This window comes from Phyllostomus hastatus, unplaced genomic scaffold, assembly GCF_019186645.2.
Source record: "Phyllostomus hastatus isolate PE091 unplaced genomic scaffold, TTU_PhHast_1.1 phas_contig_198, whole genome shotgun sequence".
Classification (NCBI taxonomy): domain Eukaryota; kingdom Metazoa; phylum Chordata; class Mammalia; order Chiroptera; family Phyllostomidae; genus Phyllostomus; species Phyllostomus hastatus.
This window is the reverse complement of record NW_025333715.1, coordinates 3,062,977-3,087,654: the sequence shown is the minus strand read 5'-3', so window position 1 is coordinate 3,087,654 and position 24,678 is coordinate 3,062,977. Positions and strand designations below refer to the sequence as shown.

The 24,678-nt window shown below is 65.7% G+C and overlaps 1 protein-coding gene across 2 annotated transcripts in view; it reads left to right on the top strand.

Moving 5' to 3' along the window:
- The first annotated feature begins 220 nt into the window (after nucleotides 1–220).
- PARVB (parvin beta) overlaps nucleotides 221–24,678 on the top strand; it is a 69,778-nt gene continuing 45,320 nt past the window's right edge. Inside the window, exon 1 of one of the 2 annotated variants that reach the window (XM_045834888.1) lies at nucleotides 221–444. In XM_045834888.1, the coding sequence (XP_045690844.1) occupies nucleotides 330–444 (115 nt within the window). In that variant the 5' untranslated portion in view covers nucleotides 221–329. Of the gene's footprint in view, nucleotides 445–20,263; nucleotides 20,289–24,678 lie in introns of those variants that run through there. The other variant, XM_045834889.1, reaches the window with a different exon arrangement.

Sequence of the window (24,678 nt, the reverse complement as noted above, 5' to 3'; positions counted from 1 at the left end):
CCCCGGCAGCATCAGCCCAACAAAAGGATGTGGGTGAGCCCCGGGGGTCTGCTGCCCCAGCCGCGGCCTTCGGAGCTGCACCGCCCCTTCGCTGCGCCGAGAGTGAGAGCGCGGTGTGGGACGGCCTCGTGGGCTGCGGGCGGTGACCACACCGCCGGGTCCAGGCGGACCTCTAGCAGCGGGCGCTGCAGGACCGGGGCGGGGCGGGGGCTGGCGCTGGGGCCGCGCCCTCCGGCCACTCCCCGGGGAGAGCGGGCAGCGGCCGGGCAGCTACTAAGCAGCTCCCCCAGCGCTGCGCTCCCGCCCCGCCGCTGGCGCCTCCGCGGCCCATGTCCTCGGTGTTGCTGCGCTCGTCCCCCCTGAGGCCCCCGAGGATGAAGAAGGAGGAGTCGTTCCTGGGCAAGCTGGGCGGTACGCTGGCGAGGAAGAAGAAGTCCAGGGAGGGTGAGTGTGCCCGCCGCGGGCCTCCAGCTGCGCCTGCGCCTGCGCCCCGCCAAGACCACGCGTCCCCGCGCTCGCCGCCCAGTTCCGCTGGGACTAGGCGTCCCCGCGCGTGCCCCGATCCCCGCCGGGACCTCCCGTCCCCGCGCGCGCCTCCGCGATCCCCGCCGGGACCGGACAACCCCGCGCACGCGCCCCCGAGTCGCGTCCAGCGTGGCGCGCAGCCGCGACCTTTGGGACAGGCTTTGACCCTTGCGCCTTCTTCCTCTCCGAGACCTTTAAACACCGCTTGAACCCGCCAGGAGCCAGGCTGCCCCCTCCGGCGGCGGCTCGCCGAGCCCCTCCTGGGCTCCTGCGTCACTGAAACGCCGCGCCAGCTCCTGCTGCGGGCAGGACTGGGAGCCCACGTCAGGCGAGCTCGGGCACGCGCGCGCCCAGCCCCGCGCCCAGCCCCGCGCCCCACCCGGCTGGAGTCGCCATTTACTGAGCGCCGTTCGCCTGCCGCTCGGGTGCTACAGCTCCTGCGCCGCGACCCCCATCCCGCGAGCATTCACTGGACCCTTATGCAGGCCGGGCCCGGCCGGCCTGCGGGTGTCCTTGGGGCGTGCAGACCTGCCCTGCACGGCGGTCTGTGTGGAGCGTGTTGGGATGGGGGGGCGGAGGCGGGGCTCCAGGCCGCGGGGTCCTGCTCTCCGGGACCCCAGAGCCCTCCACCCCTGCCCGCCCTTGGTTGTACTTCGTGTGCCCGTGGAAACAATTCTAAAAAAACTACCTGCCTTCCCTTACACGTTTTTTAGAGTCGCAAGAGGCGTCACCCCTGGTGCCTTGTGTGTGTGCTTTAAACACACTGCTGTCGCCGGGGCCTCTCCCGGGGCTGCGTTCTTGAATTTTCCGGCGGTGGGGGGTGGGGGATGGGAGCGGGGAGGGGCGAGAGGCTGGCCTGGGGCGGGGTGTGGGGACGGCAAGCCCCCAGAGTTAGGGGTGGGCAGACCCAGGAGCCGGACTTGCCCCCTAGGCAGTCCCCAGGCACCTCTGCCTTGGGCATCTCCCCTGGGACGCCTGGAACAAATTGGAGGACTGGGTTCGGGAGGGCGGGGCCTTGTCCCGTTCAGCGGGTCCTCGGGAGCAAACTGGCTGCCCCCCCCCTCTCCGGCTTCACGTGGAAGGGCCAGAGGCCCTGGTGAGTCGCTGGGAAGCCACGCCTCCTGAGGACAGGACGAAGGCGGGTCTCGGACTCCTCGTCATTCCTGCTGCCTCTCCCACCCGCATCCTCACCTTCCCCCGACATCGTTTCAATTCCTGTTTGTGCCCGAGAGCAATCACAGCCGTAAATGACGCTCCCTGTCCCAGCGCCTTCTGCTGGGGGACCCCAGGGAGGGAAGCCAGACCAGGCAGGCGCGGCTCCCCTGGAGCCCGGAGCCAACTGTACTAAACAGACCGCGCGCACTGATACGGGGTCCCTGAAGAAACGGTGACCAGCCCTGGCTGGTGTGGCGCAGTGGACTGAGTGCCGGCCTGGGAACTGGAAGGTTGCTGGTTCGATTCCCAGTCAGGGCACATGCCTGGGTTGTGAACCAGGTCCCCAGTGGGGGGCGTGCGAGAGGCAGCCAACTGATGTGTCTTTTGCACACTGGTGTTTCTCTCTCTCCCTCCCCCCTCTCTCCGAAAAGAAATAAAATCTTAAAGAAAAGGTAACCAGACAAATCAGAGTGCCTGGGGAAGGCCCCAGCACAGGTGATGTTGGGGCTGAGACCAGAAGGAGCTAGAAAGGCACCTTTCACCGAACAGCGAGCGAGCAGAATGTTCTGGATGCTCTTGGAACACGAGGAGCGAGTGCCTGAGGTCTGGGCCTGCCCCGAGTCCCAGGGGGAAGCTCTGCTTGTCCTTGCTCTGAGGTGACCAGCAGTGTGTACTGGGGGGGGGGGGCTGGGGCCACCCTGGTTTCACCCCTCTGCACCTGCACCCCGGAGCCCCACGCACCGGGAGGAGCAGAGTCCACCCGAGCCCAGCAGAAGGCGCCGCACGCACCCCGGCGTGTGAGGCTGCCGGATCCCCTGCCTCGGCTCTCCAGGTGGGGCGCCCGGCACCCGTAGGGGCCCCCACAGAAACCGGAGGCTGCGGACTGTAGTTGGGCTCCGACGCAGCACTGGGGGTGGGGGGGTGGGGGAGGCTGGACTTGGAAGGGCCTAGAGGCTTCCGTCCGGGCTGTGGGGGAGGGAGAGGGCGGGGACCTCGGCGGGGGCCAGGTGTGAAGACAGGTGGTGGGGCCCTGAATGGCTGGGGGCTGCCAGGGTCCCTGCGGGCCCGTCGCCCTGGCCACTGGCCCTCGCTGCCGTTCACGGGGCGCCCGAGCTGGTCCCGGCCCTGACTTGGGGGCCCTGGGGGTGGCGGTGCCCTGCCTGCCACCCAAGGGTCAGGAAGAGGGGGTTTGGGGCTTGCCAGGCACTGCCAGCTGCACTGCGGGTTTCATTTCCTCCTTTGTTAGAAAGTTGACATTGAGTTCAGGCGCGTGGGCGTGGGGGGAGGCCCTCGTCAGGGAGCGGGGGCAGCCCTGCCCAGAGGTTAGAGGTGCGGGGAGCCCGGGGCGTGTGACCCCGCCCAGGCTGGCGGCGGAGCTCGTGGTTTTGACAGGGCACCGGGGCACGTGCCCGAGGACCACCCGCCCTCCCCCAGGGCGGCTGCTTCAGGAGAGGCCGAGGAACCGCTGCTGGAAGTGTCTGTGGACCGCTTCACGGGGCGATTAAGGCCCGCGTCCCAGGGAGGGCCCCAGATCACGTCATGTGGTGGCCTGGGGCAGGAAATGGAACTGTGACTAACCCAGGCATCGGGAAAAGTGGCAAGGAGCACTTAAAAAAAAAAAAAAAAAAAAAAAGCACAGAGCTCCCCGTGGTAGAAGGTTCTGGGGACTTTCAGGAGCAGCGTACTAACAGCTGGGCTGGTTTCAGGGGGGCAAGCCAAGCAGGTGCGAGGAGGGGTTCCCCGCGTGAGGGCCCCCTCGTGACCGCAGATGGGAGCTCCCCTGGGTCCATCTGGCCAGGCGCTGGGCAAGGGGCGCCCCAGGGGTGCCCCAGCAGATGGGTGGAATCCTCTAGGGGGTGAGGCCACCAGCTCGGCGGCCCGTGGAGTCCTGGAGGGAAGGGGCGGGGTGGAGTCTGCTCCAGGCAGGCGCCCACCACCGGCCCCCCGGGCCCCGCGCACACCTGTGACCAGCGCGGGCCTGCTCCCAGCCACGGCCGCCAGAGCCACCCAGGGGCTCTGTCCCTCCTTTTCGGGGGAGGGACATTAAGGGGACTCAAGTCCCAATTTGCCTAGTTTTGGGGGGGAAAGGTACATTTCAGAGCAGTTTCAGGTTCGCATGATGTGCGTGTCCTTTCGGGGGGTGCTCCGTGCCGTCTGGGAGTCCCGCCGGTGTGACGACTGGCCCTCATGCGTTGTGATTGCGTTGTCTGCTGTGTCACTGCTGAGTCGTGACAGTTCCTGGTGTGTGTCGGAGGCCCCCCCTCCTTCACCCATGAGTCCCCCGCAGGCGCGCACCCCCCGAGCTGTGGCTTCTCCTCCGGGCCGCGGACCCTGGCCGCCTCCCACGCACTGGAGGCGGAGAGAGTTCATGGACGAGCAGGGTGTTGACTGGGCCTCCTGAAACCAGGTCTGGCGACATCGCTCGGTGACCGCGACCTCGAGCCGAAGGTTGGAAGCCTTGTTCCTTTTGTGACTTTAAGTGACTCGGGAGAGACGCCTCCTGGTCCTAAACCGCTGTCTGTTCATCCCGCGGGCTCCCTTCGGACCGCCCGGCCTTTGTCGAGTGACAGCAGCCCCCTGACTCCCTGCCCTGTGATAAGTTCGTAAGCCAGCCCCGCAAGGTAGGAGTGACCCCTCGTTTTGTAGTTGGAAACACAGCCTGACTCAGCAGCCGCTCCTGGGTAGTTTAAGCCAGCTGGGGGTGATTCTGCCCCGGGCGACAGTGGCAGTGTTTGGGGACACTTTGGGTGGTCACAGCTGGGGGTCGGGCTGACCCTGGCTTCCAGTACCTGGAGGCCAGGGTGCTGGGAGGCGCCCTGCAGCACACTGGCCGTCCACACACACACAGCACTGAGTCTTCCAGCCCCAAGTCAATCAGACGCTTTCAAAGGGTGAGGCTCAGGGGGCGACCCCTGGTCTTCGTTCGCCGGGGCGTCTCCAGCGGTGGCTCCCAGGGCGGGTGGACCAGCCCCCAGTGCCGGGGCACTGCCCCAGGGCCCTCCATGCCAGAGTCTGGAAGGACCCTGTGCCCTGCTGGGAGCCTAGCCTGCCCCCCTCGGCATCTGGGCTCTCAGCTCAGGATGTTGAAGGAGAGAACCCACATGGCCTGCCTTGTCCTCTGTCCCAGGGTAGCGGGGAGGGGGTGGTGCCCGGGAGCTTGGAGGGCTTAGGAAACAGATAAAAGAGTCTTTACCTGGTGCTCATCTGGTGGGGTGGGAGCTGGGGACAGGCAGTGACCTGGCCTGTCCTCAGGAGCCTGGGGGGAAGGGCCAGGCCAGTGTGGTGATGGAGAGCCATGGGGGGTGGCGGGGGACACACCGCCTGGACCTGGGGTTCTGGGTCCCGGCTGGAGGCCGCAGTAGAGGAAGGCTAGGAACTGCCCGGCGGGGCAACATGGGGCTCCCCCCCAGTGGCCCTAGAGAAGGTCCCAGCTGGTTCCTTTTGGGGACACGCGTGCGGTTTATAGTGGCTGGGCCGTGGTGTGGCGTGTGGGCTGTGGTCAGCCGTGGTCAGCCGTGGTCAGCCACTGGTGAGCCGGAGCGGCCTGCGGGGTGGGACGAGGCACGCAGTCTCCAGGCCCCTGTCCCCAGCTCCCTGGCCCAGAGCAGAAGCACCCCGGGGTGGGGGTGGGGGGTGGGGGGTGGAGCTGTGCCCGGTCAGGACGCCTCGCACAGAGAGCTTCGGGACAGTAGTGACCTGGAAGTGATCTCCACGTTCTGTCCAGGAGCAGATACCAACAGCTTCTTCGCCTACCTTTGAATATAAAACGGGAATAGCAGCTCCCTTCCCTGTGGCCAGAGACACGGAGAGGAAGTGTGGTCGGCCCGGGGAGGGCGGACTCCGGGAACGCGGCACGTTCCCAGGCACCCGCGTGGTGGAGCTGGCCACGGACAGGCCCTGACAGAGCCACGGGTAAGGGTGCTCGGACCCCTGGCCTCTGCGAAGGGAAAGAGAGCGGCTGCTGGGAGGGGAGGGCCGTGTACACGGTGGACTCTAGAATGTTCTATGGGAAGGCAAGCTAGGATCAGTCCTGTTTGGCCTCCCCTGAGCCCGTGAGGGTCTTTGTGGACCCTCCCACCAAAGAGGAAAACAATTCCACGCTCTTTTCTCCAAACCAAATGTCTCTTCTTCAAGCGGCGCTGCCTCTGCCCGCGGGGCGGCTCGGGCCGGCTCCCATGTGGTGTGTCGGGCTCCTGAGAGAGCCGGGTGGAAATCGCTGTCCCGTTTCCTCTCTCCGGCCGAGAGGAAGTGGCTTTCGAGGGGGGAGGGCTTGGTGGGGCTTGGTCCAGCTTCCTTTGATTATTCTGATTATAATCTTCCAGCCCACCATTTCTCCTTGTTTGTCCCACCGTCATCGGGGGAGGGGGGACACGGCGGGGGTGGGGGAGGCGTTCAGAGAGAGGCAGGCCGCCTGCGCCGCGCTGGGCTGTGTTTGGCGGCCGGTGAAAACCTGGAAACTCGGACCCCGTGGGGAGCGGAAACCAAGCCGGGCCGGGGTGGTGGCTTTGCGGCCTCACTCCCTCTCTGCGGCTCTCCTGGCCTCCCGGCTGCACCTGCATCCCGCAGAGGCAGGTCGCCTTGGCAACCCCCTTGTTAGAGGAGCTCTGCTTTGAAATCCCGTCTCCACTCGGTGGAATTAATATGTATCACACACCCCAGATTGCCCGCCGTGGCCCTCCCTGTCCAGTCGTCAGAATAATGAAGGGGTGTTTATGAGACAGGAGTGGTTGAGCACCTGCTGGGGGTTGTCGGGGGGGCCCCGTGTGATGGATGCCTCCCCACCGCGAGGGTGGGCAGAGGGCAGGCACCTTCCCCCGGCTGGTCTCTTGTTTTCAAACTCGCGGCCCCGTCGCACGGAGACCCAGTCTGCGAAAGCACGTTCCCTCCGCACTCGGAAACTTTCCGGGTTCCCAGTGAAACTGCTTTCCTTCCTGATGAGTGCATTCAGCTTAGCTGGTCACCCAGGGGCCGAAAGACTCCGGTACACGCTCAGGACGCGTCCCAGACACGCTGGCCCCTGGTGCTGACCTGCTTGTCGGTACCGACTGCTGTGGAGGGAAGAGAATGGAGACCAGGAACGCCATCGACTCGAGGAGTTTTAGGGGCGTTTGTGTCCTTGAGACCCTTCTTAGTGCCGCTCGCCCAGGTGAGAGCCCCACTTTCTGGTCCTGGCATCGTCCGGCCTTTGGGGCTCCCGGCACCAGAGGAGACACGTGATGGGCCTGGGGCAGCAACGGAGTCCCTTGGTCTGGGACCTACGCGGAGGGTCCGGGCCGCAGAGACCTGGTTGGGGCTGTAGGGCACCCTCTGAGCTGGAAAGCTTCGGGGCCTCACTTCCTTCTCTGTGAGCTGGGGGAGTGTGGAGGGCACCCCTGCTCCGCGTGCCCAAGCCCAAAGGGGCCTCGCTGGTTCCCAGAAGGGCAGCCTGTGCCTGCTGGGGGGTGCTGCTCGCTGGGCGGGTGCACAGGTCTCAGTGCTCACCCTTGCTCTGGGGGCTGCCGCTCCACCTCCCCGCGACCCTTAGCTGATGTGAGGAGGAGATTTCGAGGGAGGAGTCGGAGCCTTGCCCGCCGCTGAGCAGGTGCCCAGCGAGTGTTAGCTTCTGATAGCGTGGGCCAGTGTGGGTGTGGCCGCAGAGCCGGACCTGGGAGCCGGTTGGAGGTGGGGGCGGGGTGGTTTCCACCGGAGAGCAGGCGAGCAGACGCAGCTCCGAGTAGACGACTGCCCGCCTCCGTGTTCAGAAGGACTCTGAGGCTGTGTCGGGCGGGGGAAGGGGTGCTGGGACTGAGCAGGCGTCTGATGTGACGGCTCTTGGCTCGGTCTTCAAACCTTTCCCTGCTGGTCGGCCAGAGAGGGGTGGGAGAGCGGTGTCCCGGGAAGGCCGTGTTCGTGGCTGACGCCCGTTGTTTTGAAGCTACGAGTTTTCATGCTTTCACGTGGGCCAAAGCTCCTCTCCAAAATTACGTCATTAAAACATTAAAGAGGGTTCGGAGGGCGCCTCCCACCGAAGGGCCCCTCCCACCGAAGGGCCCCTCCCACCGAAGGGCCCCTCCCACCGAAGGGCCCCTCCCCGAAGGGCCCCTCCCACCAAAGGGCCCCTCCCACCGGCCCACATGGTCCCTCTGCCTGGCTCCGCTGTCCCCTGCCTGCCTGTGGGCTCCCGAGTGGCCCTCGGCGGGGTGGAGGAGGCCCCCCCGGCCCACGGGCTGTACGAGTCCTGGGCGCCCCTGCAGAGGTCGTTGGCTCGGTGCCCGGGCGCCCGCTCGCCGGGCCCCCAGGCCTGGTGTGTGGTTGTGCGGGGTCACTCGGGGTGGAGTTTGTGTGTCTGCTGAGTGAGCGAGAGGCCGTCCGTGAGGGTGCAGCCGCTGAGCCATCCTGGGGCCCGACTGGCCCTGCTGCCCTCTGGGGCCTTGAGCTTGGGGAAGGCGCTTCCCCGCCCTGCGCCTCAGTGTCCTGTTCTGTTCCGAAGAGGGCCTAACTGGTAGGGTCCTGGGGGCGGGGGAGGGCTAAGTGAGCTGTCAAGGGACGTGCTGTGGTTCTCGCTGGGCGCACGACCCTGGCGCCAGGGCCACTTCCGATCCCCGGCTGCCACGGCGACGGGGGGGGGGCGGGGTGGAATTCCCCCACCCAGCAGTTTTCCGACTCCCACCCGGGACCCTGCCATTCCACTCAGTTCTCACACTCTCTGCCCGGGGTCGGCACCAGATTCCAGGGGCGAAGGGCTCCGTGCCACAAGCCTGCCACCCCCTGCAGGCGCCAGCCACGAGTTGAGGGGCTTGTGACTGACTGTCCTTAAATGAGGGGATCCCCCGCCGGGTTTGATTAATTTGCCAGAGCAGCTCACAGAACTCAGAGAAACATTTTACTCATTAGATCGCGTTTATTATAAAAAGGACACAGCTCCGGAACAGCCAGGTGGAGGAGCTGCACAGGGCCGTGTGGGGGGGCGGGGCCGGGCAGGGGGTGGGCGGCACCTTTCTCCAGCCCCTCCCCCTGGTCGCCAACCCGGAAGCTCTCCGAACCTCCTCCTTTTGGGTTTCTTTGGAGGCTTCGTAACACGGGCGCAATTGGTTACATCATGGGCCGTGGGTGATCGGGCTCCATCTTCAGCAGCGCCCCGCAGGTCCCCTCCCGGTGGGACTTCAAGGACCAGCTCTGGAATCACAGAGTCGGTTCCCCTGACAACCAGCCCCTCCCCGAGGTCACCTAGGGTCTCCCCTCATTAATATAACCAAAGACACCTTGGCCGCTCTCTCACTTAGGCAGTGCCTGGGGCTTCAGGGGCTCTGAGCCAGGAACCGGGACGAAGGCCAAGTCCGTGTGTTTCTCATTATAAGTCACCGTTCCCCGCGCTCCCCAAACACACGCCTGAGGGAAGACTGGTGTCCAGGATTTGTAGAGCACTCCAGCAGCCCCACTGTGCAGAGGCACGCGGCCCAGGGAAGGAGAGAGAAAAGGTTTGAACGGACACTCCAGTGAGGAAGATGCAGGAATCTTGGCCAACGAGCGCCTGGATGAGACGTCCGCGTCATTAGTCACCGCGAGATGAGCCGCAAGTTAGGACCAGAGGGGGGCGCTCTCCGCGCCCAGCGGATCCACCGAATCCGCCTCCGCGAGCACGTGGAGCCGGGGGGCCTCTCTGGCCCGCTGCGCGCGAGGGGGTCTCCATGCGGTAGCGCCCTAGGGGGTCAGTTCGGTGGTTTCTTGCAAAGCTGTGACCCAGCAGTTCTGATCTGAGGCACGTCCTCAGGGAGGTGGAACCCTGCGTCCCTAAGAGGACGGTGCAGGAGGGTCGCAGCAGCTTGGGTCACGATACCACAGGGCTGAAACGTGTCATCGGCCGGGCGTCCCGCCAACAGGAGAAGGGGAAACGGACGGGGGATGGTCACGGGGGCAGAAGGCGGGGCGAGAAGACGGACGAAGTGCTAAAACAATGAAAACAGGGCGACTGCCACGCCCACCGCGCCCAGCACGGGCAGGGCGACCCCAGAGGCGCACCCGGTGTGGCGCTGTTTGCAGGAAGCGCTGTGGACCCGGTCATCTCCCGCGGCTGCCTCCCGGCCGGGGGCGGGGCCTTCCCCGGGGAGCCGCAGGGGAACTTCCGTTATGAAAATGTCCTATGTCCTGATGGGGCTTCGAGAGACACAGGCACACGCATTTGTCCCAACTCACCGCGAGGGCACTGAACACGCCCATTTCACTGCGTGCACGTTTCCTCGGAAGACATATCAACAGGAAGAACTGCCAGCACACACCTGAACTCCAGTGTGGTCCCTGCGGGGCAGAGGTGTGCCCGCCGGCAACTTACTTGGAAAAGCATAAAAAACAAGATGGGGTGGGGTAGGCCAAATGATGCCCCACCCCCAGCAGGCCCGCGTCCCCGGACCAGCCAACGGTGTGAGCCCATTCCCTCCCACTGCGAGAGGGGCTTTGCGGCTGTGGTTCAGGGAAGGGTCTGCAGGTGGAGAGGTTGCCCTGGGTTATCCGGGCGGACTGGAGGGTCTTTTGCGGGGGCGGGAGGGGGCAGGAGTGTGGCCATAAGAGAAAGGGGCGTCGGTGGAGCAGGGGGCGTGAGGTGGGCCAGCCGGCCCAGGGGAGTGGCCTCCGCCTTCGGGGGGCTACAAGAGAGGCCTCCCCGCACCTTCTGGAAGGGACTTCGGCCCTGCCGATTTTAGCCCAGGAAGCCCATTTGGGACCTTGGACTCCCAGAACTCTGAGATAATAAATTTGTTTTTTGTTTTTTTTTTTTTTAGCCACTAAGCGTGTGGTGGTTTTTATGGCAGCAGCAACACTGGACGGGGGTGCAGACGGGTTGCTGGAGGGACGGGGGGACGGGTGGACGGGTGGGTGCTTATGAAACGAACAGGAGAAGCCAGCGGGACCCTCCGGTAGCCCCTGGGCGTACCGGTGTCCGCTTCATGCCCCGCTCCTCCTGTTTGTTCCAACGTTTAGTTACAGCACCGCGTCCGGGGAAATGCCGGGGCCGGGCAGGTAATGAGCCGCCCATCGGTGTTCGCCCCTGTTCTTGTCCCCGTTGTTAGGACCGTCAGACGGGGAGAGCGAGCATGGGAGGCCCGGGGCTGGGCTGCTGGTGCGTGGCCGGAGCCGCACAGGCCCCTCCCTGAAGTCAGTTGTCAATCCTGCCTGTCGCCCGGTCGGTCCAGACTGCGAGCTTTGGCAGAGATGGGACGGCGCGGTGCCCTGCCCTGAGAGCTGCACCCTTCACCCTCGGACGCCCCGCATGGCTGCTTCCGGGAGCACCGGCGCTTTGCGAGGGGAAGTGTTTTCGGGAAGTCTATCTAGAAAACATATTATTAGTGTAATGGGATTTTAATGATTTGACATTTCGTTGGAGCAGCACATGGAATCTCAGTGTTACTGAGTGCAGCTGGGCTTCGCCTCACTCCCTTTTCCTCGGGCCTTGTTGCAGGGTCGCGTGTCTGCAACTAGCGTTTCGTCGTCCTTCCCCAGAGCCCCGCCTTCCGGCTGCTCCTCCCAGTCTGGTGCAGGCGGTGACTCGGGGGACAAAGCATGTCCTTTTCGTAAACACTTAGCGGGCTGGATGGGAACCTGAGCGCCGGCACTGAAGGAGGTTTGTGTTGTGTTTGTTCAAGATTCGAGCCGGCACTCTGCTCGTTATCCGTAATTGCCACAAAGTGGAAACAGCCCGAATGCGCACCAGGGGCTGAATGGGTAAATACAATGTGGCCGTCTGGACAATGGAGTATTGTCTGGCGCGAAAAGGAAACAAAGGACCAATATGGGCCAGGCGTGCGCATCAGCCTTGAAAACACTGCGGTGGGAGAAGCCAGACACAAAAGGCTACATGTTCTGGGATTCCCCGGATGTGAAATGCCCAGAGCAGGCAAATCCCCAGGAAGTTGGTCCGGGTTGCCAGGAGCTGGGGGGAGGCGGGCCGGGGAGTGACTGCTGAGGGGTATGGGGTTTCTTTTGGGGGTGATGAAAATGCCCTTAAATTGATGGTGATGGTTGCACAAGCTGTGAATATACGAAAACTCACCGAGCCGCACATTTTGAAAGGGCCGACGGTGTGGATTGTGATTCTGTCTCAATAAAGAGGCTAGAAAAGAACCTGCTGCTGAGCGTGGAGCCCGGAGCCTGGCGGGGTGTCCCTCCAGCCGCAAACCAGTGCCCTCGAGTGTTTCCAAGGAGGGTCTTTACCCCGGGGCCCTCCTGGGATGGGGGTGGGGACCCTCCTGGGATTGTCGAGTTCTCCTCCTCTTTCCAAAGGTTGTCTGGCGGCAGGCGCTGCCCCGGGTGGGGGGGGGTCTGCTGATTCGGGGTCCTTTGAGAGTCACGTGAATTCGGGGCACGTCCTCCTGCTTCTGTAAGTCGCTGTCGGGATTTGGGTTGAGACGGCATTGACCCTGAAGGTAGCTTTGGGAGTCTGGTCCTTTTAACCACACGAAGTCTTTCAATCCACGGACACGGTGTCTCTCTTCTCTCACTTCTCTTCACCGTGCTTTCTGGGTCCCGGGGTGCGGCTCAGACCTGTCCCTGGGCGGCCAACACCTTCGGGTGCTGTTGGAGGAGGAACTGCCCGGGCAGCGCCGTCTCCCTGCACCGGGGGCCTCTCCTCCATCGCCCCCTTTCCTGGTCCTTGCCATTTTCCTCCCCGGGGTCGCACCCTCAGGGTTGGAAGTCCGTGACCACCAGCGGGGAGGTCGAGCCCCCGGCTGGTCCTGGCTGATGGGGGTGGGGCCGACTGCGGGAGGGGGGTGAGCTCACGGCCCCGCCCGGAGGTGGATGAACTCGTCTGTCAGATGGCCCCCTGGCGAGTCAGATAGAGGCGGGGTTCCGGGCACAGAGGATGGTACAGTCACTGATTGTTAAACCACTTGGGGCCGGCTGCCTTGGCGACACATTATCTCTCTACGCAGCCCCTGGGACACACCCAGCGAAAGGAGGGGCAAAGGCGGTTTGCTGTGTAGCAGGGTTGCCCGGAGTGGCGTGCCGACCTCGGAGGCCACCCCCCCGCACACTGGCCGGCCAGCCAGACCGTGGGGGGGCGGTGCCGACGCACTGCGACCAGTGGTTCAGGACTGCGTGGAGCCTGTGGCTGGGGGCCTGGAGGCCGAGGGCCCTCTTCCGGGACGGCGGGAGCCGCAGCCTGAGCTCCGCGGTTTCCAGGTTAACTGAGGTCCTCGATGGAGGTGTGTTTAGTTCTACAGAGGAGGCCTGTCGAGCAGGCCGGCGACCCAGCTCGGCTGCATCATCGTGGGGCAGGCAGAGCCGGTCATTTGGGGCCGGGGGGCGTTCAGTGCCGGGGGTCCCTGTTTAGGGCAGGGTGTGGCCCTGGCCCCCTGTGTCCGTCTCCCGGTGGACACTCGGGGCCCTCTCCACCCCTGAGATGCGTGCACACCCCCTTCCTGGGAGCCCAGTAAAGGGCATTCCCCTCCCCCCACCGAAATGAAACCACGACCGATGCCGGGGCCCGGGGCCCTGCGGTAGGCTCCCCAGACACCTCTTGCCTCTGTGCGGAGGGAAGTCTCGGCCGTGGGCAGAGCGGCCCGGGCGGGATTACCAGTGATGGGGACCCCGCTCGCCTTGTTCCAGAAGAAGTGGCCTGGCTGAGGCAGCCGGTCCTAGAAAGGACGGGCGGAGCTGGCCGTGAGCGGACCCAGGGGCCTGGCGCCGCTGCTGCTGCTGCTGCGACTCGGCCCTGCGTGTGCGGCTCCCACCCACCCCCACGGCTTCACAGGGTGGGTGCCCACCGCTGTCCGCCCACCGCCGTCCGCCCCCTCCACCGAGTCGGCCGGGGAAGACGGGACTGACCGGGTCCGGCCGCGCCTGCGCCCTTAGCCCACTGCCACGTCTTGTCGCCGGGGCGGCCAGCGAGCCGTCTGAGGGCTGGGTGACTGCCACACCGAGGCGTCCCAGACCAGACGCCTGGCCGGGGGAGCCGGGCCGCAGGTCCGGTCTGCGTGGCTCCGGGGCTGCGCTCTGGGCTGGGCCCGGCCGCCTCCTAGGAGAAATGAAGTGGAAATCGAGTCTCGTTCTGCCGAGGAGGAAGGTGAGGCCCTGAGAGCGGACAAGAAGCCGCCTCCGTTCTCCTCGGAGAGAATGTGCCCACCCCCAGACTTCCACAAGCTCCACGAGGTCAGTGTCACCACGGACGACACCAGCAAAGACGGGACCGCGGCTCCCTCCGCCCTGCGCTCGCCGCCACGGGCGCTGCACCAGACTGCAGGGCCCGTTCCCCCGGTGAGCCCCGTCTGATTACATGCGGGTGTCGTTGCACAGGCTCTGACTGCTGGGAGAGCACCTGCCGCGTGAGCGTGCGGCGGGGCCCGGGCGGCCCTCCGAGGTCGATTAGGTTTCTCCGGCGGCCGAGGGCCATCGATCCGTGTTTGTTTCCCTCCGCGTCGCAACGGTCCCGTTTGAAGCATGATTTGCGAGTGCCTCGCGGGACACTCCAGGGGCGGCAGGGGCCCCGGGGAGTCCAGGCGGAGCCCACGCGGCCGCCGGCGCTTCGTTCCTGTTGAAGGTGGACCCGAGACCCCCGGGGTCAGCCGTCCAGACCCCGAGCGAGTGGGCTTCAGTGCCCGAGCAGACCCGGCCTCGGACGCAGCCTCTGTCTGTCCCTGGTGGGGACCCTCTGCCTTTCGAAGACCCTCTCCGCCCCCGTCGTGACCTCGGAGCCCTGTGAGTTTCCCTGTCAACGTCCCGGGCCCCGGGAGCACGCCTGAGTCTGGCTGGCCCAGGCTCCTCCCTGGCGCCCCAGTGCCCGGCTGCAGCGGGGCCTGCCCACTCCTGCTGGAAGGGATGGCCTGCCGGCTCAGCTGCCGCTGCCCTGAATAGCCTGTGACTCCGTCGCTGGGCGCTGGCCGCCAGGAGGCCGGCAGGCTGTGCCAGGTGGGTGGTTCCGGGTCTCGGTGCACCCAGAGCGGTGAGGCTGCCGGGCGGGCCAGGCGGCGCCGGGGCCGGGCTTCCCCACCCCCTGCCCGTGGGACTGTCCGTGGGAGGGGCCCCTTCTGTGCTCGGCACAGCCCGTGATGAGTGAGCGAAACACACGCCAGGGTACACGTTGCTTACGTTAACTGCGTGCCTCGGCCCAAGGAGGGCCGAGAGAGGAACCCACGCAGAGTGAAGGTCTCTGCTGTGGGTTGAATTGTGTCCCCCGCCCCCAAAAAACATGCATTCAAGTCCGAATCCGTGGAAGCTCTGAGTGCGTCCTTATTGGAAAGGGGCATCTTTGCAGAAGGGATCGTGATAGCAGTGAAGCTGAGGCCATCCTGGAGTGGGGGGGGGGCGGGGGGGGCAAATCCAGTGACTGGGGCCCGTGGAAGGGGGAGAGGCCGAGATTGGGGCGAGGCGCCCGTCAGTCAAGGAACGCCGGGGATCGCAGCCACCATCGGGCGACACCAGGCAGAGGCAGGAAGGACCGTCCCCTGGAGCCGTCAGGGGGAGCGCAGCCCCGCCGGCACCCCGGTCTCAGACTCCTGGCCTCCCCGAAACACGGGAGAAGGAGCGTCTCGTGTTCTCAGCCTCGGGGTTCGGGTAGGTCACCCCCACCTCGACAGGACACGGGCAGCGGCCCCGCCTGGCCTCCGCCGCGCCGACAGCCTCGGTGGTGTCCAGCTGGGGAGGCTGTGAGTGTGGGTCGCAGGTCGAAGGTCGCAGGTCGCAGTCCAGTTGAGGTGACTGAACTGGAGCGAGGCACGGAGGCCTCGCGGCGTGAGTGCCACACGTGGTGGGGGCTCCGCGGGCATGGCTGCCGGACGGATCCGCAGACACGGGGGCCCAGCCCCCACTGTCCCCCCCCACCTGACGATGCGGGGGCAACACCCGCATCCCCGCCTTCCTCCCCGTCCTCGGGCCCCGCCCCTCGGAAATAATAAAAAACTGCGCCGTGGTCTCCGCTCACCGTGGAGAGGCCGGCAGACGTGCTGTCGTCGCTGCCGGTGCTCTCACGGTGAGCCCCTGAGGCAGGGCAGGGCCCGGCGTGCAGATGAGGGGTCCGGGGCTGCCGTGTGTGGGGCGTGGGGGGGGGCGTGGGGGGCCAGAAGGCACCCAGTGTGCGTCTGAGCTCCGTCCTCCTTGGGAACGCGGTCACCGAAAAACACACTGTGACCCAGCAGCGTGATCGGCCGTAGCCGACAGGTGGCAGCACCCCGAGCGCCCAGCACCGGTGATGGACACACACGCAGTCTCTCCCCGCGGGGGGACGTGGCCCAGCCGGGCAGAGGAAGGAAGCCCAACGGGTGCTCTCGCACGCCGTGGGTGGGCCGTGCCGTGCGGCGTCGGGCCCGTGAAACAAGCCGGTCACCGGAGGACCGGTGCTGGAGACTCCGCCTCCCCGAGGTCCAGTCAAATCCGCAGAGACGGGGAGTAGACGGCGGTGGCCGGGGGCAGGGAGAGGCACGTGGTGGGGGGGTCCGTGTTTTTAATGGGGACAGACTTTCCGTTTGGGAGGGTGGAGGTGTGGTGGGGAGGGTCGCACGGCGACGTGAATGCACCTACAACCCCGGGGGGCACACTTGAAAATGGTTAAAGTGGTAAATTTTGTGTTGTGTGTACTTAACCACAATTTAAAAAATAAATGCAAAGAGCCCTGGCTGGTGTGGCTCAGTAGATTGAGCGCCGGCCTGGGAACCAAAGGGTCGCTGGTTCAATTCCCAGTCAGGGCACAGGCCTGGGTTGCAGGCCAGGTCCCCAGTAGGGGGAGCTCAAGAGGCAGCCACACACGGATGTTTCTTTCTCTCTCTTTCTCCTTCCCTTCCCCTCTCTCTAAACATAAATAAATAAAATCTTAAAAAAATAAAAAACAAATAAATGAAAATATATTGTGACCTACACCGCACATACAAAGAGTACACGTGTGCGCACTTTAAAGTATCATGAAACAAAGCACCCGGGGGCCTGTCAGCGGCTTAGACAGTGGCCTGTGTCCCTCCCCGTGTGGACCCTCCCGCCCGGCAGGTGCGCCTGTGCTTCCCTTGCGGGGCTGCCGCGCACGCCCGCGTGTGCTCCTGTACGGCCTTGGCCTTCGTCTGACTTCGACCTTTCTGAGCCCGGAGCCACGCCAGCCTCACAGCCCAGCTCCGGAGTGTGGCCGCGCCGCCCGCCCCTGCAGGGCCGAGTCAGCCCGGGGCCAGGCACGCTGTCGCCCTGGCGCTCAGGGAGGGCGACTCAGCCCCTGGCGGCACCTGGCTTCCCTCCGACTGAGTTTGGGTTTAGAGACGGGACAGCCAGTGGCCAGGGGGTGGGCTCTGCGGCCGGACTGCCCGGCGTCTGTCCTCTCTGGCGTCCCCTACCCCCCACGCCCGACTGACTGGGCAGGTTATCCTGCCCCTCCGCCCCCGTGTCCCCGTCCGGGGAGGGGACAGCACCAGGTGCGGGGACAGGATCGGTGCCCAGGAAGGCGGCGGCGGGTGCGGGCTGGCAGCGGGGCGCTTGTCGGCTGGCATCCGCGCTTGCCATTTCTCCCCGCCCCCCACCTCTTTTTTTCCTTCGCTGCTTGTTCCAGCTTGGCAAAAATGCTCAGCTTGTACGCTTGTCGTTCCACTTGTGGGAAAATTAAACACATTTAAGAGTAAATTAAATTAGGGGACTTGCGATCATTAGCCGAGTAAATTATTTTGTGAAAGATGCAGTGCAGCCAGCAGGACTCGGCCCGGGGTGGCGCGCTCCATCAGCATCTGTCGGGGCGACGGGCGGTTTTACGAGCCATAATAACGGGGTCCTTGGTTCTAAAACTACCCAACTGGCTGTGCAGCAGCGGTGGCTGCTACAAAGAATCTGTGTGTTTGTGGAAAATGCAGAGACCCCGGGGGAGGGCGTGCTGCATTGGGTGAAGAGCACGGCCTGGGGAGGGCTGGCCCGCTGTGTCCCTGGGGGCGACCTTCTGCGTACACAGAGCAGGCGGGTTTCGGGGTCACGCCCGCCCGCCCGGGGCCAAGTCCGGGAGACCAGCGGGGGGAGCGGGGCCCTGCTCTGTGCTCGATGGTGCGTCTGAAGTGAGCCTGGGACCCTGTGTCTCAGCCCTGGGCACTCGGCGGGGCCGGGTCTGGGGGGCCTGCCCTCGCCTTTCCTGGTTTCTGGTGGCTCCGGCAGGCCTTGCTGTCCTCGGCCTGTAGCCACGCCCCCCCCGCCCCCCCCCCCCGCCCTCCGCCTCTGTCTTCCGTGGCCGTCCTCCCCCTGCGTGTCTGCGCCCAGGTGCCCCTCTTCCCGAGAGGGTGCCTGATGCTGTGCGCCTCACCTTTGCTTGATTTCGTCTCTAAAGACCCTATGGCCAAATAAGGTCACGGTCCCAGGTTCCGAGGGGGGGGCTGACTTGGGGGGCGCAGCTCACCCCACAGTACTCTGTGCTTGGGAAGAGCCGGACCCCGCCGGGCACCGTCGCGGCTCTGACCGTGGTCTCCAGAGGTGAGGGGCCGTGGAGGTGAACACGAGGCCGATCGCGATTTATCTTCCTTCCGCTCTCTCCCCGGTTCGCACCGAGGTTTTGAAGGAAGGAGAGAGGAGGAGGGGGAGGGTCTTCTTCTTTTCCTGGAAAACACCCCGAGGCTCGTGTTTGCCCAGGGTGTGGAGCTCGAGCATGGATCTAAGCTCGCGCAGTTCAACTTCCTCTTGGCAGGTTTGGTCTACGTGCTGTTTCAGCCGCATGGAAAACAGCGGGGGTTGTTTTTTTTCCTGACACACAGGCCTTTGCAATAAAACCCCCTTGGTCAGCCTGGGGGAGCTGAGTGAGCGGGGGCGGTGCCCCGTTCCCGTGGTCACGGGGGAGGAGACGCCCGTCACGCCGTCACCCGTGGGGGCGTCGGGCGCCCGTCGGCAGCAGCCTGCACTCGGTGTCTGCCGTGGCGGCTGGAAACAGGAGGCGGCGGGTCCCTGCCTTTCAGGAGTCTCACGTGGCTTGTTTGACAGGCACGGCGCCTGTGTCACCAAACAGATGCCGAGACTGCTGTCATCCGGCTTTAAATAGCTCCTGTCACTCTCCTCGTGGTGTGTTTGCGCTACATGACAGAGGGGTGGCGGCGGCGGTGGTGGTGTCCCGGCCCCGCTCCCTCTGTGACGGCGCTGTCTCTTCTCGGCATGCGGGGTGGGGCGTGGGGGGGCAGGACTCAGAACTGTGGCTTGGCCCCTTGCAGGGGGACCTTGGTGGGGGTGGTCACGGGGCCTTATCGCTGATATCTGAGGCGAGAGGAAGGGCTTTCACTAAGAGACTCTGGGACACTCGGGCAGGAGAAACTTGGGCCGAGCCAGAAGCGACAGAAATTGGTGGTGGGCAGGGGGCCGGAAGCCGGGAGCCCCGGGGGTCCCCCTCAGAAATCCCCGAGTTGTGGGTGGGGGTTGGGAGAAGCCAGGGCGGGGTCCAGGTGCACCCAGGGGCACCGTCCCGGGTAAAGGTCCCCCGGGGACGCAGCTCCCTGGGATGGGAAACCTAGACAGCAGGCGGGGCACCCCGGGGTGCCCCGAGCGCAGGCCAGGGTGGGAGCGATGGCTCGGTCACCGAGAGGAGAGGTGGGGGTTGTGATGGTTGGCCGCACGGGGACGGAGGACCAGCAGACTTCGGTTCTGTGGTGACCGACCTTCCCGTGAGGTCGGTGTGGGACCCCGAGGTCGCACGCCAGCCAGACCCAGATAAACACTCCAGGAAGGAAGCTGTGGTGGGGCGGGTGGGGAGGGGAGTGACCGGCGACCAGAGTGAGGCTCTCGGGTCCGTGTGGTCCTTCCCGAGTCCGGTCCAGTCCCGTCTTCACGGTCCTTACGTGGTGCACAGCCACCCCGAGCAGGGCGTGGCCGAGAGTGGGGGTTCCCCTGGGCAAATGCACTGAAGGGGGTGGGGCTAAGCCCAGTGGCCAAAGCGAGTGGCAGACCCCCACCTCCAGGGCCTCCCCGGCCCCTCCGCCTGCCCGAGGGGATCTCCGAGGGCAGCCCGCCGGCCTTTGCAGCTCAGTCCGGCCTGCCCTGGCTTGGGCTTTGTTTCTGGTATCTGATTCCCGTCGTCCTGGCAACGGGCTGATAAGGGTTCCTCTTTAGGGCGAGTCCCCCTGAGGCAGCGGTCGACCGGGAGACACAGTGTGGGCGATGGGGGACATCACTGGGTCACGGCTCGTCTGCTCTGGGTGGGGACAGAGAGCCAGACGGGGGTGGGGGGGGTTACCCGAGGGGGGAGGGCCTCCCACCGCCCTGCCCGGGGCCCGGTCTCTGGGCCGGGTGGAGAGCAGGCCTATCTGGGGCCGGAGTCTGTGGTTCCCTGTTCGCTGGGCCGAGTGAAGGGTCTGGAGAGGCAGCCGGGGCACGGGCCCGCCCCCCCCTTCCTCAGGCAGGGGGTCTGCCCTCCCAGGGGGGCAGCGGGCTGGCGGGGAGGCCTGTGGCGGCGGAGATAGAGATGACCCGCCGCAGTTTCCGGGCTCCTATCGATAAGGCCGCCCAGCCCCTCGGGCAGCTCTGCCCTTCCTCCAAGTCTCCCTAAAAGGGCCTTTTCCTTGAACTGCAAGTCATGGTGGTGTCCCTGCCCGAGGCCATATAGGAAGGTGGCACAGGTCTCTGCAGTCCCCTGCTGAGTCCCCGCCGAGGCCCCCGGCCTCCCCCGGTCTGTCTGCACCTCCGCCGCCGCCACCGGCCGCAGCCCCACACCAGTGAGTTCCCCCCCCCGCCCTTTCTTAATCCTCGTTTCCTGCAGAAGCTGAACCTGGGCCACCCCCGCCCCTGGTCCCTTCTCCGCTTTAGGGGGGCGGGTTGTTTGAGCAAGAGTGGCCGCTGGCCGGCCGCTGGCCTTTCCCTGGAAGGTGGCCAGGACGCTGGTGTGAGGGCGACAGGGAAAGGGGCCCCAGGGGCGGGCGCCTGCTTCGCAGAGCGGGGAGCGTCGGGACGTGTCCGTCGCTGGTGGCCCCTCGGGCCTCGAGGCCCGGAGTGACGGCCTTTGGAGGGTTTCTGGGGCCGGGCTGCGGGGAAGACTCTGTGAGGGGCTCTCTGTCTGGGGGCGTGGGCTTCTCGTCAGCCATCCTTTGCTTCTGTTTCCCCCTTTAACCGGCGGACCGTGGCCAGGCTCCGGCCTTCCTTGTCACCGCTGGACAAGAGACGCGTTCTCCTCGCTCCTGGGGACGCAGCTGTCGGTGGATGGAGCGTTGCTCTGGGCAGCCCGGGGTGGGGGGGCGAGCCCTGCTCTGCCGTCCTGGGCACAGGTGTGGCAGGCCGCGGTCCCTCAGAGGCTCGGTGGCCCACCTGGGGAATGGGGACAGCGGCGCAGGTGGCGTGGACCCTGCTGTCTCGGCCCCACGGACTGCCCCGTGCGGTCCCCAGAACAACTTCACCTCACAGCTGAGGGTGCCGACGCCCGGAGAGGCCGGCTCCCCCGCCCGAGGTCGGCCAGCACTTGGTCCCGGAGTCGGGGGTTCAGCCGGAGCTCTGAGCTTCCCGTCCCCCGGGGGCCTGCCGGGGCCCGAATGGCGTGGTGGCTGTGTGAACCGCCACTGTGTGCCGGTGGCTCTGACGCTGAGACAGCCCCGGCCGACGCTCCTTCCCTGCCCGGTGCAGTCAAGGGCACGCCCTCCTTCTGGGCTCTGCCTGGCCTGTCTTTGGAGAAAGGGACGCCGGTGTCCGGTCCAACGCTGATGGAAATGGGAGGCTTCCCTCGCTCGGGCCACAGGCCGCTGTCTGCCCGGATCCGCCCGTGCTGCGGTCCTCCGCCGGCCCGTGTGTGCGGGGCTGCGGCCGCAGGAGGAGGGCGCAGGGGAAGGAGGGGCCTAGGGAGCGGGAATGCAGGAGCCCCGAGCTCCCCTGCGGAGGCGGCTCCCCAGGGGCAGCAGACCTCACAGGGACAGGCCAAGCGGCCCTCTAGGGCAGTGCAGGGAGGGGGCAGCTGTGGAGGGGCTCGGCGGCTCTGGGAGGACGGGGCCCACCCCCGAGGGGCTGGGCTGGGCTCCCTTCCTCTGGCTCTTGCTAAGGGAGGGGCTGGGTTGCTGAGTTCTCGCCCCTTCCCTGGGAGGAGTCCCAGCACGCGGGAGTGAGATGTGGTTTAGCTCCGCCCCCCTGACCCTGGTGTGACCCGTGGCAGATGGTGAAGGCCAAGTCTGAGGGCCTCGCCTGGGCAGGGTCGATGGGGCCTGGGCACCCTGTGCACACGGGCCCTGCCGGGACCTGAAGGCTGCATCACAGGCGCCTCCTTGGGAGGTCCCCTAGCCTCACTGATAGATCAGTGGTCTTTGGGCTCCAAAACTCGGGGGCCCGGGCTGAGAGTGCCCCCCCGCCTGGCGCGCTGTGGCTCCGTGGTCACCTGCCCCCCACCCCCAGCTCCGCCTCTGCAACCAGAGAGGTCTTCTTTGGTGTAGTTCTCGCCGCCGGCACGGCTGCCCCCTCCCTGCCTGCAGGCTTGCCGTCCTCGCTGCCGGTGAGGACTCGGTTCCCACGGGGCTCAGTGCACCTGTGCCTGCCTCCGGGGCGCACCCAGCGGCCGCGGGGCCGAGGGCACTGTCCTCCACTGGTGACACGGTGACGGCTGAGGCGGCCCCTCGCTGTGTGGAGGGCGGTGGCCGTCCACGCCGGCCCAGGGCAGGCTCCCGGGTCGCCGCCAGCTGCCGGCCGCATCCGCCTGCCCCCGTCCTGACCTCGTCGCCTGCTGGGGTCACCTTCCCAGGGGTCCGTGACCGCCCGTGACTTCCTGTGTTTGTTCTCTCGCGGACGGACGGGGCTCGGTCGTCGGGTGGGCTCGGTGCCAGCGCGAACGTCACCGCCCGCTGCCTCTCCTCGGGCAGGTCACCTTGGGCAGCGGAGCCTGCGTCCCCGGCTGGGCTGGCGCAGCCCGGGTGAGCTCATGTCTGAGTGCGTGTGGCGGGCGGGCCCTCGGGAGAGGCAGACTCCTTCCTCCGGGGCGCTCGCCCAGTGGTCTCTGTCCCCACGCCCTCTGTCGCTGCCCTTTGGGGTCGGGGGGGGCGTTTCAAGTTGGGCGAGGGGCGGGACAAGAGGAGGGCACTTGAGAGTGAGGGGCCGGCAGTGTGCTGGGACTTCAGTGGCTCATTGGCCCTTCTTCTGCTGCAGAACGACCCAGAGTGGACGGACACACTTCTCCTGCCCACTGGGAGTGTGGGGGTGGCAGCCTGGCGCCCTCTCCCTCCTCCCTGCAGGCCAGGCTCCTGGAAGAGGCGACTTCAAAGTTGCCTCCTCCAGGAAGCCTCCCCGGACTGTCATCCTTGTTCTCTGAGGTCCGCAGGCTTCTCACGTTCCTCTGTGATCTGTTTCCTGGGTGCCGAGGCCCTTAGGGCCAGGCCTGCGTCTGAGTCTGCGCCCTGCCTGGCCAGCACCAGGTCAGACGTCAGTACACGTACAGTGTAAAGGGGGACCCCAAAACCCGGAATTTATTTATAAGAAATTGTGTGTTTATTCTTACATGTTCAAACTTCATCACCTTCCCAGTGCTCTCCATGTGATGCAATCAATACACCTATGGAGACGGTTTTTCCTCCGCTCAGAGCAGTGTTTGAACCCATCCACTTCGATGCCTTTTAGTGCTTCTGCTGTTCTTTTGTTTTCACTGCTTCCACATGGGCAAAACGTCCCCCTTTGAGGACTTTTTTCATCCGGGGAAACAAAACACATCCCTCTCAGGGTGAGATCGGGTGATCGGGGAGGGTGGGGCACAGGGTCATGGCAGTTTGGGGCAGAAACTGCTGAGCACTCAGCGAGGTGTGGGCCGTGCGCTCGTAGATCACCCGTCACGCAACAGGCAAACGCCGTGAAAGAATCTTCAAAAACAATGCACTGAACCTGGACGCAGCCTCTCACAACGCCACGAGCTGGCGCGCTGGTACAGATGAGCGCCTTGAACACTCGCTTCTTGGGGAGGCCTGTGCTACAAGGGGCCCGCCCTCCGGAAAATAATTCCGTGTTTTGGGGGCCCCCCTCGTGAGCGGCTGAGTCGGGTGAGGAACAGCAGGAGCGAACCGAGGGAGACCCCGTCACGGCTGTCTGACAAAACGTGTGTGAGAAGCCAGGCTTCCGCTATTAAGTGGGGCGGGGTGGACGCGAAAACCCGATGGGTGCCGCCAAACCTCCGTTCCCCGGCTGGGCTCTGGACCGCTGCAATGCCGGCTGCGGACAATGGGGCCCGAGAGGAGAAACACGTGCCTCCCCCCACCCGTTATTTTCTCCAAACTCGACGTTTCCGTGCAGCTGGGGTGGCAGGGCGGGCCTCCGAAATTTGGGGTACACTTGCGAGACAGTCATCGTTCGTAGAAGGCACGGTGGAGGCTGGGGGGAGCTTCTCAGAAAGGAGGAAGCAGGGGCCCCTGTGGGGTGACCACTTGCTCCTTCCCCTCCAGCCGTGCGGGTGACTGACCCGCACACAGTAGGCCCGCAGACTCCTTCGCTGAGCCTTTGCTGAGCGCCTGCTCCGTCCGGTGCCCCCCGCCCCCACTGGGCTCAGTAGTTCACAGGTTTTCTCACTGACCCCGTGACTCCAAGGGACACGGTGGTATAACCCACCCCTCCCCGGGTGTCAGCGGACATCTCTGGAGGGCCTGCTGGGTGCCGGACCTGTGCTGGGCTCCGAGGGTGCAGGCAGGACCCTGTGCTCAGGGCTTGTCTGTCCAAGCTGGAGACAGACCGCTGTCTCGAACACAGACTGATAACAGAGTGTGACAACTTCAGGGCAGGAAGGAAGCGAGGTTCCTGCTGCACCCAGGGGACTGCAGGCGGGTGACCCGGGACGCCCTCGGAGAGCCCGAGAAAGGGCCAGCCCCCTGCCCCTGGAGCCAGGGCAAGGCTCCCGAGGATGGGCAGAGGGAAGCCCAGCGTGTCCGGACTGTCCCTGCAGTTTTGAGCCCCTGGGTGGATCCTGCTGCCCACACGGCTGCCTGGGCGAGCAGAGCTGGCCAAGACGGTCCCTTGGCCCTGTGACTCGGGTTGCTGCGGCCTCCAGGCGGCAGCTGTCCAGCTGCACAGGACGCTGGCTACACACTGGGCTGCTCTGGCCCCCTGCCCCGCTCCAGCTGCGTCCCCAGTGTCCAGAGCACTCACCCGCGAGGGGGCCCC